Source organism: Necator americanus, chromosome III, assembly GCF_031761385.1.
Source record: "Necator americanus strain Aroian chromosome III, whole genome shotgun sequence".
Taxonomy (NCBI): Eukaryota; Metazoa; Nematoda; class Chromadorea; order Rhabditida; family Ancylostomatidae; genus Necator; species Necator americanus.
In genome coordinates this window covers 2,304,738-2,324,166 of record NC_087373.1, presented here as the reverse complement: position 1 = coordinate 2,324,166, position 19,429 = coordinate 2,304,738, and the positions used below count along the sequence as shown (strand labels likewise).

Genomic DNA, 19,429 nt, shown 5'->3' with positions numbered 1-19,429 from the left:
AATCTGTAACCATTGAAACAGGACTGGTTGGTTGGTGTGGCTTTTGCTGTTCTATTTATTCTGTGGTGGTTGTGGTGGTTGTTTCATTTATTTTTCCATGCTCTAAGCACTGTAACGTTTCCTCTACCGTATTTTCTTTGCTGTATTAATTCTATTTCCTTGTCGATTTGATAGATAATGATATTTACATGGATTTGAACAAAAGATAATATTTCGCACTCATCACTACGTTTTATATTGCTTGCAGTTATATACCGGTTAATGAGCATGTTCCACTTTTTTTCGTGCTAATTTTTATTGCAACATTCCAAGCATCTCACTGTGCAATTTGTTGTGATCTGCTTCAATATTGTCGAACATATGATGATTCCCAGTGAAAAACGCGGTTTTTCTTCTTCGCTTACTTGCTTCTTCGGTATAAATATTTTGTTCCGGATCCTTTCTTTTCCCGATTTTCAAGTAGTCAATGAGAAGAAGTACAATTACTGATATTGACTAAATTTAAGTACTGACACACAGACACAATGACATAAATTTAAATTTTTGGACACTTCTGGCAAGCGCGCGTTAATGTGGAATGAGTTTAGTTATCTACGCCGTACTTTTTTTCATGAAGAAGACTCATAAGTATATGAACTTCTGGGACCGATTGCTATGTTACAAGGACAAACACTCAGGCAGGAACCATTCGCAGGATTCAGACAGTGGCAGATTTCGAGAAGAGAAGTATGTTTGATAATTGAATGGGTGAAGCTATCCGGAATTCTGGATTGTACGATCGGGTCAAAACGACCTGCCTGGGACAGTTGCATGGGTGGCTGGGCTCGAATGGACGCGGTGGAGGTAGCGGCTGGGATCGTGGTGGGACCATCGCAATCTGTGGCGATGAGTGGTCCTAGCTGCTGGTCGATATTCACCGCTACGCTCTTGATCTTATCCGCTACGCTCCACCGCACCGCTTCTAGGGCACCCGTGTACGGAACTGCACCGAGCTTTAGGACGTTTTGATCCTGCTATTGTTACCAGTTTCTTTTAGCTGCGTCTAGGTTCTACAGTAAGTTTAGGAACAAGTTCTGTGGTGGCGATTGCTCATAATTTATAGTCGGGTCAATACGACATGGAACACGAGTGTAGTTGATGTGCATTTGCGTACGCGCTCGAAGCGGCGCTGCGGAGGCAGCAGTTGGGACCGAGGTGAGCCCGTCGCCAACTGCAGCGATGGGTGGTGCCAGCAAGGATTTCGCCACGCTCCTAGCCACTACCGAAGCGCCTCGAAAGAAGCCGCGTACGCAATCGCGTACGTGTTTCATGTCGTTTTGACCCTACTATAATTTGTTTACAATCATGATTATAATTATCACGATCATGATTGGGTGCAGCAGCAAAAAGTAGCCTCAGTTGGTCCTGCAAAGATTTGGTTCAACCAAAACAGCGTTATTTCCGAGATGTGGTTTCTTCTGAAGATAAAGTTCTTTCTGTAGTTACGTAACGCAGTAGCACTTCATAAAACGGACATGATTTGGACTTATTTTTTTCGAATTGGTAATGAATTCTAGTAGGATGGCATTGCAAATCTTCTAATCGCAGATCCTTTGTGAAATTGCCGAAGATTTCATGTTTCCCCAAAACGTTTGTTTTTGTTTGTTCTTTCGTTGGAGGGGTTGGGGGAAGGGAAGAGGGGTTTGGGCACACTCCACCACTCTTATTTCTGGAACTTCTATCCTTGTTTTTTTTCTCTTAGTAACTTCGGACTACATCTTCAGTCATAGATTCTCTAAGGCTAATGCTTAGGCCTTACCATGCCGACTAACTTAGTTATTCTTAGTTATTCATTTCCAGAAATAAGAGCACGGTTGAGTGGCCCAACCTCAATTACTCTTTTCCTCACTCTTTCCTTATGAGAAGTTAAATGCACGGATGTAATGTGTTTGCCCCCCCCCCCCCTTTTTGCGACGTTATTTCTGGGAGTAATTAACTAAATCATTTGGGTACTTTAAGGCCTAAACATTAGTCTTAGAAGCATCTATAAAATGTAAGCTAAAGTTACTAGACAAAAAAAGTAAAATAGAAGCGTCCAGAAATAAGGGCGCCCTCTCGCCTCCAACTCCCCATTCTCCCCAAATGCACTTTCGATCGATCAGCCTAGAAACGCATTTGATGACAGTTTCAAGAGGAACGCAGCATTTAGCGAGGAACACTATTCACTACAGTAATCCTGTAGAAACAGAGAAGAAACACAATGCTCGTTCTTTGGTTCAATAATTCAATCCCATGGATTTTTCACGTGAATATGCATATTCGTAATCGTATGTGACCACTGAAAGAGCGATGTACTTTTGTACCGCCCAGTTTCTGGTTGCGTTCACTTCTAGTCGTTCATTGATTGTTCCTCGTTTATCCGTACCTAAACGTGTTTCTGTTTTGTTGTTGAAATAAAGTGTTTTATTGTAACTAAGGTAACGTTTAGGCGGAACTTTAACTTTTTTTTTTTGGGAAAAATGTAGTTTGAGGGGAACTCAACGGCGCTTTTATTTCTGGAAGCTGAATGCTCTCCTTTTTTTCTCTTGCTAGCTTTATCCTACATGTAAATAGAGCCTCTAAGGTTAATGCTTAGGTTTTAGGTGACCGATTAACTAAGTGATTCACTTCCAAAAATAAGAGCACAGTTGAGTTTCCCCGCCGCTCCTGAATTTTAGTTTACCCTTTCGTTCCACAAAATGACATCATGGTGCTAGGGTAGGGAAATCCCCATCTCTCTGTAATATGTTTAGTTGTATTATTTATATTATATTATATTTACTATAATTCTGCAAAATTTTACCGCATAAAATTTTCTGTGAAAATCGTTATTCACCAACTTGTGCACCTACCCGTTTTGGACTTTTTCTTCTAAGTGCAGATGTTCTTTTTTTCGCATAGTAATGGCGTCAAAATTGTTTATTTGAGTGATAATCATTGTTGGATGAGAAACGTACGTTCTTCACCCGCTTCCATGCTAAATACAAAAATCTCCCTTCATTGATCCCTGACCGTTTTAATGAAAGTACAACTACACCGCTTGGCACCACCCTCGTACTACCGTACATACCACTTTTCAGTAGAATACACATTGGGTGTTTTGATAAATGGACGCATCTTCAATATATTGAGTCTTCCGTAATGGAGAAGTGCTAGGAGTGCATAGTCGGGTCAAAACGACATGAAGCACTGACAGTTGCGCGAGCGGCTGCGCTCGAGGAGGAGCGGTGGAGCGTAGCGGTTGGATCGTGTAAGGACCCACGCTACCGCCACCCATCTCTGCTGTTCGCCATTGTCCCACCTCGATTCCAACCGCCGTCTCCACCGCACCGCTTTCGAGCGCAGCCGCTTACGCAACTGTCCGTGCTTCATGTCGTTTTGACCCAGCTATAATGCAAACCTATGAAGGAAACGAAGATTGCTTCCTACAGTTTCTTAGTGCTCAAGCACGAAGTCACCTCTGGTTAGGTTCCATAGTTTTCTAAAAGGACCAGAACTCCTAGCCATAGTTGGGTCAATACGACATGAAGCACGGCAAAGCTGAATAATCGACTGCGCTCGAAGCGGTGCGGTGGAGCGCAGCGGTTGGAATCAAGGAATCCACCGCACCACTTTGGCAACTGCAACCGCTTACGCAACTGCACCGTGCTTCATGTCACTTTGACTCTACTACAGATCCATGCATTATTACGTGTTTCCAATTTCTGGGAAAAAAATTATGTTATTAATCTGAAGCAAACGTGGAGGGAAATAGATATGCGGAGAAGTGCATACGGGTGAAACGTAACACATGCAGTTGTCATGGCTATGAAATGGTTCACAACGTCTGATTTAGCTTTTGCCAAATTTACAGTGGAGTTACTGTGCGACACAAGTGCACTGTGACACACCAATTTGACGCCGTGGGATCCGTTCCACTCCATTTTACGGCTTTCTGGCGCCGGCGCAAAAAAAAAGCGACGCTGTGGGGACCGTTCCATTCGGTTTCTGTAATTTTGTGACATACAGACAAACAAACACAGGCTAAGCGCGTTATTATGTAGTTGATTAAACAATTTTATTTCAAAGACAAATATCGAATATGACTCCTTAAGCCTTACTCTTGCTCCCAAACATCGCTAGCTTCATCCGGACTTCGTCATCGTTATTTTCACAAGTTTGACATGTGACTAGATTGAAAAGGATGGTGCACCATTTGGTTGTAATCGTTCTAATTTTGGTTTTATTGGTAAATATGGAGTGAGGCACGTCATATTGTTGGTCCCACACTCAGTTTCCAGTCATAGACCAGTTCCAGGTTCTTCAAACACTACCGTCATGCGCCGTCATCAAGAACGATGACGATAAAAAATGTTTGATGCCTATTTCACTCTTGACAATGACTGTAAGTATAGTAGGTTACATACGCAATCTCGAAAGACGCAATTGCGTACGCGGCTTCTTTCGAGGCGCTTCGGTGGAACGTAATGGCTAGGAGCGTGGTGGAACCTTTGCTGGGACCACCCATCGCTGCAGTTTGCGACAGTCCCAACTCGGTTCAAACTGCTTTTCGCGTCTTTTCGAGCACGTACGCAAATGCACTGCGACTACACTCGTGATTCATCTCGTCTGGACCCGACTTTACATCAGTGAACGCGAGCTCTACGATATCACCGCCTACCATCAAAACAGAACAAACATGGAGACCCTATTAGGTTAGGTGGAAAGTAGTCTGAAAATCGCCTCTCCGCTATGTATAGCCCGGTCAAAACGACACAAAGCACGGTGCAGTTGCGAAAGCGGCTGCGCACGAAGCGGTGCGGTGGAGACAGCGGTTGGAATCGAAGTGACGAATTAAAGCAAGGAATGGTGTCAGCAAGGGTCTCTCCTAGATTTTAACCGCCACGCTCCGCCGCACCGCTTCGAGCGCAGCAGCTTACGTAACCGCACCGTGCTTCATGTCGTTTCAACTTTACTATACTCTTTCACGTAACAGATAGAGAAAATAATGCAGAAAAATGTTGCAGTGCCGATTAATACGAATAGATCGCTGTTTCTCACCTTGTTTCTCGCTTCAGGCTCACTTTCTATGGATACTAATGCTAATTTCATTTCGAAACGCGCATTCATTTCAGAGATCCGTAGGGGAATATGGTGATATGTTCATATATTAGGAAACAGTCCTATAGGTAGCGTAGGGAGCGCGCATTCTATCGATCCACAGGGCCACCTCTTAATGCCGTGACTAGTTTCCTCTTTTTTCGACATGGGTCCTAAACATTGATGTATTTACGATACTGGAACATTTTGTCAATTCTTGATGGAACCGACTTTGTGAGCCACGTCGACGTCACTTTCATGATGATGTTGATTTATTTATCTGCTACTGTTTACTGTTGTTTCTAATTTGGTGTTACTTGTATTATTTTTATTAGATATAGATGTATTTATATTAGATTATATTATATTATATGTATATATATTAGATAGATGTATTTATTTTATTAGATATTTTTATTAGAGCACATAATGTGTTTTTCGTTATTTTACGTTTGAATGCTTTTATTAGGACATTAGAGATCATACTTTACAAATTCTCAAGCGGGTAGAGATAATAGGTAATCGTTCTCGATACCACTAATGTGTCGAAAGCAGCGTATCACGAAAATTGATGATGTTGGAGTCTGTGTCGGCAAATATATAGTAAGATTAAAATTACATGAAGCGCTGTGCAGCCGCGTAAGCGGCTGCGCTCGAAGCGGCTGGAATCGAGGTGGGACCATCGCAAACTACAGCGAGGAATGGTGTTAGCAAGGATCTCCGCTAGAGTCTTACCGCTACGCTCCTCCGCACCGCTTCTAGGACAACATAGGCTTCTAGGGCACCCTTGTACACAATCACACCAAGTTTTATGTTGTTTACCAGTGTGAGCGCGGTCCCACTTGATCCTCATCTCTAATCGTCCAGAAAACAGCGTGGGAACGGTGTTTGTTCCTACGAGCTGCGTGAAATTGCGCAACCTTTGTGCACGCGCTGGTTTCGTCAACAGCCTATTCAACTGGTGGAGAGACGTCCGATCGCTCGTGGACGCATGACATGCACAAAGGTGGAGCGTTTTCACGTATCTCGTAGGAACAAACGCCCTTCCCACGCCTTTTTTCCAGAGAAATTAGGGGGGATTGAGCGGGGTCACGCTCATACTTGCAATTTGCACCCCGATCTCTACATATATTTGCCCATAGAGACCTTAACATCGTTAGTTTCGTGACACGCTGCCTCTAAACTGGCTTATAGTGACAGAAGTCTCTAACACCGTCTTTAGCTTGTCAACTTTTATTTCTTTTCGGGGATTAATTACATGCAGCAGTTCAGATTCATTTAGGACATTTTATTTGAAACATAATTATTGAGTTCTTCAAACAATAAAAAGCTTTATTAGTTGTGGAAAGATTATTCAGTGAGTTATAACAGAGAAATTGTCTGTGGCTTTAAAAATAGCATCTGATCATTCATCTTGTCGAACAACCGGCAGCAGCCAAAGTACAAAACTTTAAAATAAGAAAGAGAAAGAAGGGACTTTTCAATTCGGATTCAATTTGTGCTTTGGTGGCGGACGGCAGATAAAAGGCGCAACCACAGTTGCTGCTCTTCAACTCTGTCAGCTCTGTCTTTTCTTCTCTACCTTGAAAGCGAGAGTTTTTCTCTAAAATCCGCTTTTTAAGTATCGTTATTAGATACCACCTGTTACATCGATTCCCGTGTCTTTAAAACACGGGAATCGATGTAACAGGTGGTATCTAATAACGGATCAAGAATCAATTTTTAACGAAACTAAGCTGTAGAAGGCGTGCCGGATGCGGCTAATCTTCCTTTAGTTTTAATAGTTTCTTTGTTCTTTTACATTTCAGTAGATTATTCTTTTATGATTGTTTTGTCGGCGTAGTTTTTTTTTCTAGTTCATTGTTCTTCTTCATCATTATTGTCTGTAGTAAGGCCGAAACGACATGAAGCATGGTGTAGTTGCGTAAGCGGCTGCGTTCGATGCGGCGCGGTGGGGCGTAGCGGTTAGGATCGAGGGAGTACCTTTGCTAGCGCTATTCTTCACTGCAGTTTGGCGATGGTCTTACCTCGATTCCATCGCTTTCTCCGCTGCGCCGCTTCGAGCATAGTGTGTGTTTATGCAACTGCACCGTGATTCATGTCGTTTTGACTCTACTATATATACAGTCAGATCAAGACGACGTGAAACGCGGTGCGTTCACGTACGCGTGTGCTCTGGAAGCGGTTAGGATCGAGGAGGCCTTTGCTAGGACCACTCATCGCTGCAGTTTGCGGAGGTCCCACCTCTACGTCAACCGCTATCTCCACCGCGCTTCGAGCGCAGCGCAACTTCACTGAGCTTCTGACCTGACTATATACATCGGCTGCAACCCAACGTTTTCACCAAGGATCTTCTTTTTCTCTACGTAGTTGTCAAATACGGTGAGTTATATCTTAAAAACGACCTTTTTCAGATAAAAGTGAGCGCCTTCGTGGGAGTTACTGCGAATGTGGCGCGGTCACCCATGCAAAGAGACCTGCAGAAGACTATATAAATAATTATTTCCATACTGTTAGTGAAAATATTCGTTGAGTGGTTTGCTTTGGTACGAAACAAAATAAACTGAAGTCAAGTAAATGATGTCCTTTTTAAGGTTATAGAATTACGAAATGATCAAAAATCCCGTTGTAAACATCATCAAGCATCCTACAACCAAGACTTTAATGAGAGTAAGCTATATTTCTCTTCTTTTAACAACATTATATTTATTGAATGTTCAGAAGAGATTCTGTCTACGTAAAGTCACAAAGTAATATCAATTAAGGGAGTCCATTCTCGTCTACCAGCGGGAGGAACTGATATTTCCGTTCTTGGACAAGAACTGACGTTCCGCTGTGGACGCACCGCTCAAAACCGGTTTCTAAAGGTGATTAATTTGTCAAATGAGGGGAAAAAAATGAAAGAGTTGAATTAATAGAGTATTATTGTTCTTTGGACGATTTTCGTCAAAATGTTCGCATAGTTTTAATTAGAAAACTTTGCATTTAAATGTTCTTTCGGGATATTGTGTTTTTAATTTGGATGTAATAATTAAATGAATTGTTCAGAATCAGATCTCTCATTTTTATTTTTCATTTGATGTATGAATGACCATCGAGTCACCACATTCTTAAACCAAGAATGTTCTGATGTTTCCTCTTGATTATTAAGTTGCGCAGCCAAGAACTTTGAATCCATATTTTAAAATTGAATAGCTATATTAAGTAGTGATAATAAAGCAAATTAATGATCATAATAATTATAGAATAATTAATTAGCTATAATAACTAAATAAGACGTGCAGTGCTCCATCAGTTTCTGAGATTTGTCGATTTCCGGTATCTTCTTAGTGTTCAAAGATGCACACTAGTGATGAAATTAGCAGAAATTTATGTGTTTGTCATGTTCCTTAAAATCCGTCTCTTTTTTTGTTCCGTGTTTCTGTTCAGTTTCCATTTGCTTGTTGTTGTAGGCAGCTTTAACGGAAAGAATCAGCTCCTGGGATCCAAAAGAGTACAAGAAACGAGGTATTCCATCGCAACGTCTTATCAACCTCTACGACAAATGGGGTCATGGAGAATTTGGGATTATCCTCACAGGAAATATTTGCGTTGATCCGGTTCGTTCTTCCCTCTTTTCTTTTTGTTTTATTTTTATTTGTCGACTATAATGGAAATCCTCAGCTAGCTATTAGTTTTTTTTCTCATAATTTCCATATGTAAGGAACAGCACACCTATAGCTTCAATTCATGAGTCAGATCTATCGATCACCACGAGCCTCACAACTTATTTCTTAAATGTTTAAATTTTCGATAGGACTTACTGCAAAACGTTTCTGAAATGCAGTTTTTCTTTGCTTTTCAGTGGAATCTTGAATCAGCGGGAAATGTCGTATTCAGCAAGGAAAATGACTGTCCAGAACTTAGAGAAGCTTGCAAAAAGTTATCGGCAGCTATGAAACAGGATGGGGCACTGGCTATTGCACAAATTTCGCACGTAAGTTTACGTTAGGGCAGTTTACGCTTGGTTTACGATAGGGCACTTCATTTCTAGGAGCAGAAGTACGGAGTTGGTGCGAAAGTTTAGAATAAAATAAGGAAGGCATAGTAAGGAAAAAAACGACATGAATCTTGGTCTAGCTGGCTGCGCGATGGAGAAAGCGGCTGAAATCTAGGTGGGACCATAGCGAACTGCAACGAAGAATAATAATAGGAAAGGTCCTCACTCGATCCTAACCGGTATAGCTTCACCGCGCCGCTTCGAGCGCAGCCACTACGGAAATGCGCCGTGCGTCATGTCGTTTTGACCCTATTATATCTTACTGGGATGTAGCGCAGGGAATGTTCACTAGTACGTTTCTGGGACGTTAATAGGTCAAAACTACCTAGGGTCAAGAACACTTCATCCTTATCTTCCCTCTCACTTTTGCGACACGTCGCAGTTACACTACTGCTTAGTTTTGTTATGGGATAGATCTAAATGTCACTGATTTTAGTCAAATTTCTTCCCTATTTTGACCACTATGGATTGTAGAGCTAGATTGAAAGAGAAAAGATGACAAATACACTACCTGTCCCACTTTTCAGATGTTATTCAACTTTAAATTGCACGGAACTCGAAACACTACATAAGAAATTAACGTTGAGACATAATATCTAAACGAGGGCCCATACACATTTTCCGAAACAACGTTGCATCGTTTTCCAGGCAGGACGTCAAACGCCCGAACTGGTCCATGCTCACCCGTTTTCATGCTCAGACATACAATTGACCGTAAAGCGGCGATTTATGGGTTTCGGGAAACCGATTGCGTTATCACTGGAGCAGATCAAGACGGAAGTTGTTGATCGATTTGTGTTTGCAGCAAAATTTGCACGTGAACACGGTTAGTTCGGAAGATTAATAGCATTTACTCACTCAAGCTGATTTATTTTAATTCTGATCATCAGTCATCATTGTAGACTAGAAATCAATTATTGTACAAATGTTAGGCAAATACTTGTGGGTATTATCCTAACCTGTGTTCACAAACTTTGAAAAGAAAAGGTAGCCTGTTGGTAATTGTTGTTAATGAAAGCAACCACGTTCGATATCCTATTTATAGAATCAGCTATCTATAGGAATCCTCTACCGCAGATCTGATGAACTTGACTTCCTCATATTAACTTAGATTGCTTTGCTCTCCGTGCTACAGTATTTGATTTTTTCCGACGGGATCAACGACCGGTGTTCTCTGTGTCAAGAGTGCCACGGTCCGAAGTCTGTGAAGAACACCGTTGTTCCACCTGTAACTCTCTCTGTGGTGCCGAGTGTAGGCTCGCGAGTGAGGAAGTGAAACTTTTGAAGTCATGGAAATGAAAATACTACAACGAATAGTTGGTGTGAAATCGCGTTGACCACATCTATCATCGACCCCCGATGGTGGGGGCGGTCGTTAGGTACCCGCAGCCGCCGCAACAGCCGGTCATTAGGGAAAACGACTGGCAACGGCCTTATTATAGTTTTTTTTTTTACATGACATAATGATTTGTACCCTCCAAGAGTGCGGTAGACAACGCTCTGCCCACTCATTACTTCGCTCACATTATCCTCTGCCTACTGTACAATAAATATATTTCACTGAACCACCGTTTTGGTGTGTTCGATTAGGGTGATAAAAACCCTAAGTCTCTAGTCACCCACTTTTATAACATCTACGACGAAAGCTTTCGGAAGAGATCAGACGACCACTCCCATAACTCCTGAGCACATCCGGGACAGTCGTCTCCGATGGTGCTGTCACATTCTGGAGGGTGACAGCTGCATTCTCCGTTAGATCGGCATATACCTAATGTAGAGATTTGCCAGCTGAGATTTCCCTAAGCCATAATGGGCATAACTGGTCATAATTTCCACATATGCTAGAAAACTCAAAATTTCCCAACTCTTAAAGATAATCTATGCACATTTTCTAATATTTGTTTAATGTTTTGTAAGCACACATTGCTTCATCACGTTAGTACGTTTGCTATAAAATAATATAACTAGAAAAGAGGACTGCAAATTTAAAATTTAATGATTTTTATGATTGTTTTTTGTTTACTATCCGCATGGGCTAGGTGATTCTTTGCCAACATGGATTTTGCCATCTGCTTTCCACTAATATAACAACCTCTTTGTTTACAAATACTGATTCTATTTCTCTCTCGTCTCGCTCTCTGAGCCTAAGGGCATCTCTCACGTGTAAGAGTTTCTCGCATATAATAGTCATAGATGTAGTAATATTTCTTAGCAAAACATCTAATCTGTACTGAACATCACTCCAAAACTATGTTGGGGAAAAGGTAAGTAATTTCCGCCTACATTCTTCAAACATAAAATCGTAAAAACTGAAAAGAGTTGTAGTTTTGTTTGGTGGGAGTGTAATTATGGCCGCGTCCCATAATTGCATATAATCTGCAATCCATTCAGTGAAATTTAGGATTCTAAACGTGGTGTACGGAATGAGTGTGGCTATTTCGATGATCTCCTTTGCGACTTTAAGGATTCGATGGAGTTCAAATTCATGCAGCACATGGATATCTCCTATCTGGATTCATATCACCGTCTACCAATAATCGTAATGATAAATATGGTGGTTCGCCTGAAAACAGAATGCGAGTGATCTTGGAAGTGTTCAGAAGCATTAGGTACATTTGTCTGAAGATAATGACTGTAAAGGTGTCTAACAGATTTTTTCCAGGAAGGAAATTGACGCTTCCACAGGTTTCTTGGTTGGAATCAAGACAAATTCAGTCGAATTCCAAGAGAAAGGTTTGAGTGTGGAGGATGCTAAGCAGATGTGTGGAATGATGGAAGTGAGACTTTCATTTCTAAGTTTCGTTTGCAGTGTTTCAGATGCACCCATGTATTCGTATGCGAAGTTGGTGGCTCTAAAAAGCTTATATTTTTATTTCAATCACGGATTTCCTGCTCAGTTATAGCACTTTTGTAGGACACCAGATCTTGGTAGTCACAAATTATTCGCTAGACAGCAGCGAAAGTTCTTAATACATAGAAATGTTAATTTGTCATGATCATTATGTAATTAGTGATAACTTTTTTGTCACCTATAAGTTATCCGCTGCAAATTCCGTCAATTCCTCAGCATCTGTATGGTGTGGCATAAAATCGCTACTTAAACACACTTCAAGCTTTATGGTGATATTTGACATCCTTTTGTAATGTGTTCAGAGATGTGGATTCGATTTTGTGGAGCTTTCTGGTGGAAACATAGAACGTCCTGCATTCCAACACATGCGTGAGTCAACAAGGAAGAGGGAGGCCTTCTTCCTCGAATTTGCAGAACAAGTACATAACATTTCTGTCTTTTTCCGTTCTTAGTGAATAATTCGACACTCTCGAGTAATTCTTTCCTAGATTCGTCCAGTGTTTGAAAAGACGGTTGTTTACGTCACTGGCGGTTTTCGAACGGCCCCAGCAATGGTTAATGCTATTTTGAATAGAATTACGGATGGAATAGGACTAGGAAGACCAATAACTGCAGAACCAGGTAAGCGCCTATTAAAAAATAAAGTGGAGTTATGTATGTAGGGACTTGTGCAGATCTTCCGGCGAAAATCCTAAGAGGAGAATGTCTCGCTGCAGCAGACACAAAATTGAATCCTGATGACTATATGTTGACATCAACAGCCAGCAATATGCAAATGGGACAAATGGGGAAGAGACCGTATGCGGAGCTTAATGAGTAAGTTGAAGTAACTGTTGAATTTAGAGTGTCGAAGCTGAAGAAATTAATAAGTTTGACTCTCTTGAATTACGGGCTGATTTCATCGCGCTTTTACGTGCTTTTTCACCGAAGTGTATCATGCTTGAACACAACTCTGCCCAACCTTCTCGGTCTACAGCAATATCTCGTACAGAATCCCTTCATTCGTCACAGTTCCAGTTGTTCTGCGTGAAGTCTCGCCTAAAATGCCAATAGACGTTGAGTCTTCGTGGGGTCCTCCCTCGGCAACACATACTTTAGACATCAGAGCATTGAGTTTATCGAAACGGAGTCACTGTTGTTGACTTCGGCAGTCTCCGTAACTATGTGAGCACTTACGACTCAATTTGGATATTCTACAATGGAGCAGCTGGACGAAGGCGTATCTTTGCATGGTTGAGTCAAATTCTTTCACCAGGTTCTTGTAATCGTTCTTGACAGCTACTACGCAACCTCTTACTTCCTTCTCGTTAGTATCCCAGCAACAGATGGTGTAGTCTTCGATACCGATGCCCGACCGCTCTCTGAGATGTGTGTTTCCTGTGATGCAGCAAACACAGAGGAATTCCAGGGGTGAAGGCAACGTGAGTTTCGCAGTTCACTCGACAATGTAAGGCAATTTAGCGTGACGAAAAGGATCGAAAAGGATGCCAAAGTTTTCGTATCCCTTTTAGCCACTCGACGTATCACGTTATGTGGTCTGGGGATGTGTTGAACGGCAGCACCTTTTTGTAATATGTAGATATAGTTGGGTCAAAACGACGTGAAGTTCCGTGTAGTTGCGTAAGAAGCTGCACTTGAAGCCGAGCTAGCAGTTAGGATCGAGTTGGAACCATCGCACACTGCAGCGATGAGTGGTGCTAGCAAGGGTACACCTCGATCCTAGAGCGCCAGACTGCAGCGCTTCTAGTGTAGCCGCTTTCACCAGCCGCTTACACAATTGCACGGTGCTTCATGTCGTTTTCACCTGACTGTACGTACTGCGACTTATATGTGAATTAGCAATTCCAAAACTAAAGAATTTCGGGAAAATGTAGTTGGGGGAAGGGGCACTCAGTGGCGCCCTTATTTGTGGACACTCTATCTCACTTTCTTCGCTTAGTAACTTTAGCTTACATGTCATAGATCCTCTAAGACTAACGCTAAGTTTTTAGTGCGTGCCCCCCTCCCCCCCAAACTACATTTTACAAAGATTTGAATCGTTTTCGGCTGTGTATTTCTTAAAAGCATGTTAAATGGTAACCAGACAACAATTGGACAATTAGCTTTAGTGTCTGGCAACTAAACCTGAATATTCTCTTCATATTTGCCCGCCCGTCTATCTATTATTTAACATGCAATTTAAGCTGTTCTCATCGTTTTTTCAACTATTTCTTTATTTTGGTAGCGCAACATAGCACAACACTTCCTTATATTCCTCGTCATAATTGCAGGGTAAGGTAGATGAATTTTTCTTCTACTATGGGAACTAATTCAGCTGGGTCTGGATTTGTGATGCTCTGACCTCTGGGGGTATCCACCTTTTTTCAATCAGTTATCTACATTCATCTGTTATGAGCACTTATGTGTGGTGTTATCGACATCGTGCACTTCTCTCTACGATCTTTTCTAAAGATAAGCTTTTAAAAGGCAAAGGAAATCTAAAGGTAGTTTTAGTAGTGTAGCGATAACTGTTTTATATATGTTTTCTCTTAGATTCATTTCGGAGACATTCATATAATACACTAAAAGTGAAAATGCGGTAAGAACTAACTGAGATGCAATCGATTGAATAGAGTACAAAGATCATCAAGCGGATACTTGTGTTACCCGTAGACGGGTCACAGTTGCCGGGGTAAATATATAGAGCAACATAGTAGAGTAAAAACGACATGAAGAACGGTGCAATTGTGTAGGCGGTTGCGCTCGAAGCGGTGCGGTGGAGCGTAGCGGTTGGGATCGAGTGAGGACCTCTGCTGCACCGTTTCTTGCTTTAGTCCTCGACTTTAACCGCCCTCTCCAACGCGCCGCTTCGAGCGCATCCGCTTCCGCAACTGCACCGTACTTCATGTCGTCTTGAACCGACTATAACTAATGGATACCTTATCCCTTTATTTGTATCGTGGGTTGTTACTAATAATTTCTCTTCATATTTCAGCGTATGTGACGATATTGCTGACCTAAGCCATCCTCAGGAGGCGGAGAACTACAAGAAAGCTTCCGAAAAGTACTACAAGGAGATGAAAGAAACGGCAGACAAGGGTGAACCCATATATGATGTTATGGAGTATACCAATGTAGTAACATAGAGATATGTTTGTAAATAAATATATGTCACAAGTTCTAAATCACGCGAACATTATTGGCATCTTACGTATTACGTGATATTGAAGTTTTTAAAATTATTAAATATGTACTATGCGCGTTAAACTAACTTCGTTTAAACGATTTTGGTGCCTAATGCTCTCTCCGCCGTTCTTCAGCGTTGAATAGTACTTCGCTTTCCTTTAAAGTCCATATCACCCCAAAAAATATGACGTGATATGGATTTCCGATAGTCAAAGACTATACGGGATCGTGGGTTGCAGAAACGGGTGGGATCTTGCTCATTTCCTCTTAATCGCCGTAGAAAACGGCCTGGAAGATGCGGCTTCGAGTGTTCCGGGGTGCTATTTTCTACGAGTTGTACTGGAGCGCGCCAGCCTTGTGCACACGCCGCATCTTCTCGGCCGTTTTTTTTTAACGGTAATTAGAAAAAATGGACGGAATCAGCCTCTTCCCCACAATCTACGACCCCGTATGGGCATGATCCATAACCTGAAAACCGTACCACCCTAGATTCGTGGAGTGATAGCTTTAAACTTGGCAACAATACTCAAAATTGAACAAAAATCATTGGAGCGGGCACATATTGACCGCAACAAAACCATGTGTAGGAGTCCAGCCGTGATTCCAGTAATATAAATCAAATATGGAACTGTTACAATGGTCATTGTCTGGATTAAATGGCTCACGTCAGGTGACTGAAAGAACTCTGAACGACTCAGACATGACGAAGTAAAAAATAAATTGAAATTGAATCAATTGAATGAAAAGAGAAGAGAGCGCTTGTAACTCTTAAAAAGAAGTATTAGAGTGAAATTAGTAGTTTCAGAGAGAAAAACTGGGGGAAGTGGTGAAGTTTGGCCAGGACTCTGAAAATTTGTGAACAGAGCACGTCAGGTATTCATCGTCACCTACGCGATAACCTTGAGCCTTAACATTATATTTTGCTGTTCCTCATTAAGAGATACGAAATGTTGCGATCCTGAAAATGTGTAGGGGCAGTTTTGAAACGAAGGGGAATGAGAGGCGCAGACGTGAACGACTCCTAGTATTCCCACATAAAAAAACAAACTTTGTAAAATTTTCCAACTACATCTGTCCTCCGTTTGAAGCGCATGATGTAGTTCCGTAAGTGCCTGGAGCTCTCACTGGCTCTAATTAGACTGCAAGCACCAGACATCAAGTCGTTTTTACCTGACTGTATGTTATTGATAGTGCAACACACACAGTGTAGTCAAAAAAGGAAATCGATCCAAATGGTGCTATGTCATCCGCACCATATAGGTGAGCGGTCACCTATATGGTGCGGATTTTAAACCGTCACAAAACGTTTGCGCGAGGCCGGATTCGAGCTTGATTGCTGACGGAGTCGACAGAATGCTGCAATATGTGGATAATCACGGTAAGTTTTTGAATTCAGCTTCTGATAAAGAGGGATTTGAATATTGTGAGTTCTTTTTGTCGGATTCTCTTGGAATCTCGACAGAATTCACGAATATTAAGAAGTTTGCAGCTGCACGTGAAGTTAGAGGATCTGTAGTTGGGTCGAAACAATATGAAACACGGACGGTTGCGTAAGCGGCCGCGTTCGAAGCGGCGCGGTGGAGCGTAGCGGTTCGGATCGTGTAAGGATCCTCGCTACTACCACCCATCTCTGCAGTTCGCCATGGTCCCACCACGATTTCAATCGTTGTCTCCGCCGCACCGCTTCGAGTGCAGCCGCTTACGCAACTCCCCGTGCTTCATATATATGCACATGAATATACTATATGCAACGTGTAGGTACTCCTCTTGGGGGTCCTCCGAGGAATTTGAGCGAAGTACAAACTTTATAGTCGGGTCAAAACGTCATGAATCACGAGTGTAGTTGCGGTGCATTTGCGTACACGCTTAAAACGGCATAATGGAGGCAGCTGTTGGAGCCGAGTTGGGACCGTCGCAGACTGCAGCGATGGGTGGTGCCAACAAGGGGTTCACCACGCTCGCAGCCGCTACGCTCCGCCGAAGCGCCTCGAGAGGAGCCGCGTTCGCAATTGCGTATGTGCCTCATGTCGTTTTGACCCAGCTCCATTTATACACATGTATAGAGGAGCAAGTATTATTCCACCATGATTAGTATTTTAAGGAAATAAAGAAGTAGACGTTTGTATCGAGAAAAGAAGAGGAACGCCATCGAAACCAGCTAAGTGTTAGCTATAATCTCACCAAAATAGTTCAGACGCTTCTCCTACACAGTAAGTGAGTAAGTATGCTTGACTCATTTCTTGTACGATACGAAATATGGTCAGATGTAGCGTTTTGCCCTTTGTGTGGACATCGCTCCATATCCATGAAAGATGAGGACGTTTTGAAGTTCCGGGAAATAGAGAGGAAAATGTGGAAAAAGTGCTGGAGATCCGACATCTTCCAAGTTGGTTACCAATATCGTTCATTTATCACAATTTCCGACATTCCAATTTATAACTGTTACTCTGCATGCACTTTTTGTTTCAGATTATTGGTAATTGGATTTATTTTAGTTTTTTTTTTTTCCTGACCACCTCTCTAGTTTGTCTGAACTGTTAGAGCTGCGATAGATAACATCCGAACATCTTTTTTTGTAGGTTGTCGATGATGAGTTCGAAGCGAAATAGAATAGAATTTTCGGCGCTGTTTTCTTCGAAGTTATTCGCGAACTCTGCAGCAATTGTGCTTGAGCCTGAATTCTTTTCTTTCCAAGACCTACAGATGTGCATCATACGGGTAGTGTTATGTGGGTTACCAAGTATAGGAGTGATCGAAGCGTTTCGGCACCTATTTTCGTCCAGTGGTCTGGTGATTATTAATCACTTCTGCTCGCGGATATTTGCGTGGTGACCACGAATGATCTCCTTCCAGAACTTTCCTGCGTACTCTTAGGCCAACCAAAATGCAATCGCTGTTGCTCGAGCTGAAAAAGGGGAGTTTTTATATTTATCAAAGATTTAATTGAAAGATGAGTCAGATGTGTTTTATTGCTTTATCTTTGTTCCATCCCCGGCTAATTCCTTCTCCAAAGATCAGTTGTTTTCTTTTTAGCGAGAGAAGAAACTATTCAATAATGCGCATGTTCTACTTTTCATGAATCTTGGTACATTGATAATGTACCTTTCGTTGATTTGCTTGTGCTGTAGCCAAAATTGATACTGATCCCTATTAACAATTATCGTTTCGGGGTTGTTGCCTTCGTCGTAGCCTGGAAAAGTCAGAAGCATCAGTTATTTATTCTCTCTCCTGCTTCATCATCCCACAGAAAACATAATGTAATAATAATTCATGCGGTTTACTTACTTAATGGCCGAGAACATAGGTATAGTCGGGTAAAAACTATATGTAGCATTGTGTGTTGCACGAGCAGTCGCGCTGAAGCAATGTGGTTTTTGATCGCTCTCAGCTTCATTCTTTTTGGTTTTCTTTGTAATTTTTCGTCTGTGAAGTTTCTGAAGGCGAAAAAGCCGAAACGTCAGGCAAATAAAGGTTCTATCTAAAAACCTCGTAGGCACACTATATCAAAACACCAAATATTACAGTTTTCTTGATCAACCCAGTTTTCGTGTGGTTAAGCTTCTTTTTTAAGAAGAATATAGCTTTGCGATCTGAGAAATGAAATGCATTTTTGTTTGAACTTTGGACGAATTCTACAATACCTCTGGAATTCATTCACACTTACGCTATTTTTAATTAATATTGGATAGAGGAGAAATTCGTGGCCTTCTCTTAAATTCAGAAATACACGTAGAAAAAAAAGTGTTGTTGAGATTTCGAAATGTGATCGCGAGATTTGTGTTGTCCATGAGGGGTAGCGGATGGACCAATGAAAGTTCCATTAAGGAGTTGAAAACAAGAAAAAAAAACATTCGAAAAGCATGATGGAAACCAATGTAGGGCTCCGAAAAACATAGCGAATGGTGAACGGGAGGGGTGAGGAGTCGGACGACTAATAAAACGCACCAACATGACGTCATCGACGTAAAGTAGCGTACTTGCGCAAGCTCCTGACGCACCATACGGCAAAGAATTCCGCCTGCGGCTAGTTCTACTTGCATTTTTAGGTTTGAAAGGAACGGCCACAAACGATCCCTGGGGAAAGCGTATTTGAGGGGAGGGGTGGGAAGTAGGGCACTCACTGGCGCCTTTATTTTTCGACACTCTGACTAACTTTTTTCTCTTAGTAACTTTAGCTTTAGATCTTTTAAAACTAATGCTTAGGTCTTAGGGCCTCGATTGGCTTAATTATTTACTTTGAGAAATAAAGAATAAGGGCGCCACCGAGTGTCTCCACC

At 41.8% G+C, this 19,429-nt stretch overlaps 2 protein-coding genes across 3 annotated transcripts; both read left to right on the top strand.

The window, feature by feature from the left end:
• Positions 1-360: 360 nt before the first annotated feature.
• On the top strand, positions 361-17,468 carry RB195_008390 (uncharacterized protein; the record flags this gene model as incomplete). 2 transcript variants are annotated; one of them, XM_064194853.1, is made up of 15 exons in its annotated part: positions 7,708-7,767; positions 7,863-7,964; positions 8,550-8,696; positions 8,942-9,073; positions 9,785-9,962; positions 11,601-11,745; positions 11,799-11,913; positions 12,290-12,406; positions 12,476-12,608; positions 12,662-12,803; positions 14,962-15,103; positions 16,413-16,530; positions 17,254-17,316; positions 17,347-17,362; positions 17,417-17,468. In XM_064194853.1, 15 exons carry the CDS (start codon positions 7,708-7,710, stop codon positions 17,466-17,468), a joined length of 1,662 nt encoding a protein of 553 aa, XP_064045998.1. The 2 variants fall into 2 exon arrangements, with proteins under 2 accessions (XP_013305083.2, XP_064045998.1); XM_013449629.2 differs by lacking the exons at positions 16,413-16,530; positions 17,254-17,316; positions 17,347-17,362; positions 17,417-17,468 and adding an exon at positions 361-459 and having other exon boundaries at positions 7,699-7,767; positions 14,962-15,112.
• Positions 17,032-18,026, top strand: RB195_008389 (uncharacterized protein; the record flags this gene model as incomplete). The annotated part of the gene is made up of 3 exons (XM_064194852.1): positions 17,032-17,165; positions 17,732-17,942; positions 18,006-18,026. The coding sequence occupies 3 exons, from the start codon at positions 17,032-17,034 to the stop codon at positions 18,024-18,026; spliced, it is 366 nt and encodes a 121-aa protein (XP_064045997.1).
• Positions 18,027-19,429: the final 1,403 nt, after the last annotated feature.